Raw genomic sequence first — 5,339 nt, 5'->3', positions numbered from 1 at the left:
CCTTATATACACGAGTGATACTCAGAGTTCCCTGTATAACTCAGCCTGCAGCCTTGTGCCTTTATATGGGGGGCACAGAACCCCTCAGTGACTGCTAATATCCTTATCATTTACAGTAGGGGGTACATTATCCCTTATAATACATGAGTGATACTCAGAGTTCCCTGTATAACTCAGCCTGCAGCCTTGTGCCTTTATATGGGGGGCACAGAACCCCTCAGTGACTGCTAATATCCTTATCATTTACAGTAGGGGGTACATTATCCCTTATAATACATGAGTGATAACAATGACCTTGTGACCCCCATGTAGATAATTAGAGGATTCTGGAACCCATTCGCGGGCACAGCCCGGGGCAATAAGCAGCCCAAGCGATGGATGAGCCCCTTGGCTGCTGCTAATTGATTTCCCTCGGGCAGGGAGTTGGCAGTTACAGTGATAAAACCTCCAGCTCAGCAATCGGCTAATGAGGTAAGTGAGGGGGGGGCAGACAGATGGCAGGGGGAGGGGGCGGAGCTCACCTGTAAGGGGGCCGTTCACCTGCTGCAGGCTGCCCAGAATCTTCTCCCCGAGTAAATGGATGAGCCGGGTCACCACCTGGAGGGGCAGAGACAGGGGAGACGTCAGGATTGGCCAAGTGAAGCCCCGGGGCATCAATCAGCCGGCACAGCGTGCCCAGCCCCCGCCAACATAACTATCGATTCTCATACATTTGTGTAATTAGTTTCTGTCTAAATTATCTGTTAATAAGTCTCTGCAATGTCATGTACTTTAACTCTTCCACTGTCTTAGTTCTATGGTATCTCTCTGTACAGGCTATGGGCAAACTTAGGGGGCTGTTCCTGCTGAATTGTGCTTAGTACAGGGGAATCCCTATGTGCCATAGTTTTATGGTATCTCTCTGTACAGACTATGAGCAAACTTAGGGGGCTGTTCCTGCTGAATTGTGCTTAGTACAGGGGAATCCCTATGTGCCATAGTTTTATGGTATCTCTCTGTACAGGCTATGGGCAAACTTAGGGGGCTGTTCCTGCTGAATTGTGCTTAGTACAGGGGAATCCCTATGTGCCATAGTTTTATGGTATCTCTCTGTACAGGCTATGAGCAAACTTAGGGGGCTGTTCCTGCTGAATTGTGCTTAGTACAGGGGAATCCCTATGTGCCATAGTTTTATGGTATTTCTCTGTACAGGCTATGAGCAAACTTAGGGGGCTGTTCCTGCTGAATTGTGCTTAGTACAGGGGAATCCCTATGTGCCATAGTTTTATGGTATCTCTCTGTACAGGCTATGGGCAAACTTAGGGGGCTGTTCCTGCTGAATTGTGCTTAGTACAGGGACTAGGCCATATAAACTAGTTGATTCCTGTTATAAGAGTACAGTAACACATTAGGAGGGCTATGGCAGTTAATGAATGACAGACTGCCTGTAGCCAGAATATACCCCACCCCGGCTCACCTGGGGGAACTTGCGTTTGATGGAGGTCAGGGCCCCTTCGGGTAACTTGGCTAGCTCGGAGTCTCGCACGGCATGTACAGTTGTGGCCCTCGGCTGGTGGGTCAGGGCTTCTACCTGTATAGGTACAGAGAGAGAAAGGAAGAGTAAGGCAGGGTCCTCCTGGGGAAAACGGTGCATTGTGGGTAAAAAAAACAAAACAAAATGGCCTCTCTAGTGGGGATACAGAGTTCAACTGACCTTGATTTTTAAAAGGACAAGCAAACAATAATTTGCGCAAAGGGAGGGGGCGGGTTCATCCCGAGCAACCGCCCACGTCCTGGCCCCCAAGCAACCGCCCGCTTCCTGGCCCCCAAGCAACCGCCCGCGTCCTGGCCCCCAAGCAACCGCCCGCGTCCCGGCCCCCAAGCAACCGCCCGCGTCCTGGCCCCCAAGCAACCGCCCGCGTCCCGGCCCCCAAGCAACCGCCCGCGTCCCGGCCCCCAAGCAACCGCCCGCGTCCCGGCCCCCAAGCAACCGCCCGCGTCCCGGCCCCCAAGCAACCGCCCGCGTCCCGGCCCCCAAGCAACCGCCCGCTTCCCGGCCCCCAAGCAACCGCCCGCTTCCCGGCCCCCAAGCAACTGCCGCTTCCCGGCCCCCAAGCAACCGCCCGCTTCCCGGCCCCCAAGCAACCGCCCGCTTCCCGGCCCCCAAGCAACCGCCCGCTTCCCGGCCCCCAAGCAACCTCCCGCTTCTTGGCCCCCAAGCAACCGCCCGCTTCCTGGCCCCCAAGCAAACGCCCGCTTCTTGGCCCCCAAGCAACCGCCCGCTTCTTGGCCCCCCAGCAACCACCCGCTTCTTGGCCCCCAAGCAACCGCCCGCTTCCCGGCCCCCAAGCAACCGCCCGCTTCCTGGCCCCCAAGTGACCGCCCACTTCCTGGTGCCTGTTCACTTCCTGGCCCCCAAGCAACCGCCCACGTACTGGCCCCCAAGTGACCGCCCACTTCCTGGCCCCTCAAGCAACCGCCACTTCCTGGCCCCTCAAGCAACCGCCCACTTTCTGGCCCCCCAAGTGACCACCCACTTCCTGGCCCCCCAAGTGACCGCCCACTTCCTGGTGCCTGTTCACTTCCTGGCCCCCAAGCAACCGCCCACTTCCTGGCCCCCAAGCAACCGCCCACTTCCTGGTGCCTGTTCACTTCCTGGCCCCCAAGCGACCGCCCACTTCCTGGCCCCCAAGCAACCGCTCACTTCCCGGCCCTCTCTGTCGACTTCTTTGCCCTCACATCAATGTCTCTACTTCCTTTCTGTCTATAACACGGCAGCCCTGATTTGCTTTATGGCAGGGATCCCAGGCAGGTTTCAGGCTCAAAGACAAGACCAGTGAGCACTGAGAAACCCTAAATATCAGAGAGCTAACACTCTAATAAAAGGGGTGAGTTACTATACAAGGTGCTGACCCCTTATCCCCCCCCAGACCCCTCTCTATTCATTTGGGGTAGTAGTAGACCAATAGTAAGTGATTAAAGGGCTTCATTGGGAGTTATAAGCCCCAATTATCTTTGCTGTGCCCCCCCACATATATGCAAAGATACACGCCCTCTGACCCCACCCCCTGCTCCATCAGCCAATCACATGGGGCCAGAAACAACGCACAGCTTCTGAGGCAATTCTGTGCTTTCCTGGGGGCCACAAGAGACTTCAAGTGAAAAATGACATTAATGGGAACCCTAAACCCACCTATATACAAGCCCCGCAGCCCCCCCAAAATAAATGACTTTATCTAATTGGCACCGGCTGGGGGGGAGGCAACAAAGGCTCTGGCTCCTCCCTCTCCCGGCCCACTAAGGAGCAGGGGTTTATATTTAGCCACTACGTGTGCAGTATGAGCCCCCCCACTCGGCCTCACCCCCCCCAGCAGCAGGAGAGATGGCGTCACGATCGCTCTGTGCCACTGGGCGCCTTGGTAACACGATGGGACGCTCATCCTCAGGTAACCGCGGGAAACCACACGGGGGGGGGGGGGGGGATTAGAATAGCAAAAGTGGCTGCAATTAGGAGAAAACAGGTAAATACAGAAGCTTCATTCATTAGTCGCAATGCTCTGCCCGTGCGTCATCTTCTATTTCTGTAACCGGTAACAGGGTCGTGCCAATGGGAATCCACTTACACCCCCCCCCCCATACTGTACTGTCTGAGGGGAACACTATGGCACCTCCTACCCATATGTATAAATACAAATATACAGAGAGGGAATGTTCTGGGCACACAATAAGCTGTACCCCCATACTGTACTGTCTAAGGGAAACACTATGGCACCCCCTACCCATATGTATAAATACAAATATACAGAGAGGGAATGTTCTGGGCACACAATAAGCTGTACCCCCATACTGTACTGTCTAAGGTAAACACTATGGCACCCCCTACCCATATGTATAAATACAAATATACAGAGAAGGAATGTTCTGGGCACACAATAAGCTGTACCCCCATAATGTACTGTCTAAGGGAAACACTATGGCACCCCCTACCCATATGTATAAATACAAATATACAGAGAGGGAATGTTCTGGGCACACAATAAGCTGTACCCCCATACTGTACTGTCTAAGGGAAACACTATGGCACCCCCTACCCATATGTATAAATACAAATATACAGAGAAGGAATGTTCTGGGCACACAATAAGCTGTACCCCCATACTGTACTGTCCCCATACTCTATCTGAACCCAGAACATGTAACATGCAGCCCCCCCTGCAGGGCTGGAGTAGATTTCCCAGAATGCTAGACAGATAGAGGTCACAGGCTGCTGTATAATGACAGTGGGAATAGTGCTGAGTGAGCAGATAAAGGGCAAGCGCAATGCTGAGATATTGGCCGCGTCCCTGCCTGAATCAGATTTATGAGCCAATTGGGAGATTGGGAAGGAGCCACAGAAAGGTGCTGAGCGTTGGCTCAATGTGAGCAGGAGAGACGCCTCACAGAATGTTAAATAAGGGCCCCTGGGTTGGCAGCGCTGTATCTAACTGTAGGGACATGGTTAGAATTGAAGGGCATAGGCAGTGCCCAATTGGCTTATACATGTTTAGGAGACATGGACCTAAACTCAGGCTCATTAACTAAACCTGGGGGTTAGTACCACTGATCCAACCTGTTATAATGTGCAAACTGCCCCTGCCCTATTCTTGTATGGGGGGGTAAAAAAAAGTTCTTACCACCCCGATAAGGTCTCCGCGTCCGTATTCCCCAGTCAGCTGCTTTTTCCCATCATCCTTTCTGATAACCGAGCGAAGGCGCCCATTCAGTACAATGTAGGTACAGTCCGATTTGTCCCCCTGTCTGAGCATAGAGAGAGAATGGGGGTAATTACTGGGGGGAGATTGGATTCACTTACCCAGGGGGAGGTTCCTGCCTGACCATGGGAAAGAGAGCAGCCCAGGAGCAGGAAGTACAGAGAATCAGAGCTCTGTACCTGGGTAAGTACTGGGGGGAGATTGGATTCACTTACCCAGGGGGAGGTTCCTGTCTGACCATGGGAAAGAGAGCAGCCCAGGAGCAGGAAGTACAGAGAATCAGAGCTCTGTACCTGGGTAAGTACTGGGGGGAGATTGGATTCACTTACCCAGGGGGGGAGGTTCCTGCCTGACCATGGGAAAGAGAGCAGCCCAGGAGCAGGAAGTACAGAGAATCAGAGCTCTGTACCTGGGTAAGTACTGGGGGGAGATTGGATTCACTTACCCAGGGGGGGGGGGGTTCCTGCCTGACCATGGGAAAGAGAGCAGCCCCCGAGCAGGAAGTACAGAGAATCTCAGCTCTGTACCTGGGTAAGTACTGGGGGGAGATTGGATTCACTTACCCATGGGGGGGGAGGTTCCTGTCCGACCATGGGAAAGAGAGCAGCC

General features: G+C 53.7%; 1 protein-coding gene across 1 annotated transcript; it reads right to left on the bottom strand.

Moving 5' to 3' along the window:
- Positions 1–252: 252 nt before the first annotated feature.
- Positions 253–4,800, bottom strand: LOC116408214 (patatin-like phospholipase domain-containing protein 7). The gene is made up of 3 exons (XM_031894922.1): positions 4,653–4,800; positions 1,457–1,570; positions 253–597 (listed from the first exon to the last, which is right to left on the bottom strand). Exons 1-3 carry the CDS (start codon positions 4,782–4,784, stop codon positions 268–270), a joined length of 576 nt encoding a protein of 191 aa, XP_031750782.1. The 5' UTR covers positions 4,785–4,800; the 3' UTR covers positions 253–267.
- Between the last annotated feature and the right edge of the window lie 539 nt (positions 4,801–5,339).

Source organism: Xenopus tropicalis, unplaced genomic scaffold (assembly GCF_000004195.4).
Source record: "Xenopus tropicalis strain Nigerian unplaced genomic scaffold, UCB_Xtro_10.0 Sca64, whole genome shotgun sequence".
Lineage (NCBI taxonomy): Eukaryota > Metazoa > Chordata > Amphibia > Anura > Pipidae > Xenopus > Xenopus tropicalis.
Note: the sequence above shows the minus strand (reverse complement) of the source record. Positions and strands in the feature narration are given on the sequence as shown.

Coding starts and splice junctions, on each gene's coding strand:
- LOC116408214 (XM_031894922.1), bottom strand. CDS start 4,784: ATGCTCAGACAGGGGGACAAATCGGACTGTACCTACATTGTACTGAAT. Junction 1,571..4,652: donor GCGGAGACCTTATCGGGGTG/GTAAGAACTTTT, acceptor GTACCTATACAG/GTAGAAGCCCTGACCCACCA. Junction 598..1,456: donor TCAAACGCAAGTTCCCCCAG/GTGAGCCGGGGT, acceptor CTGCCCCTCCAG/GTGGTGACCCGGCTCATCCA.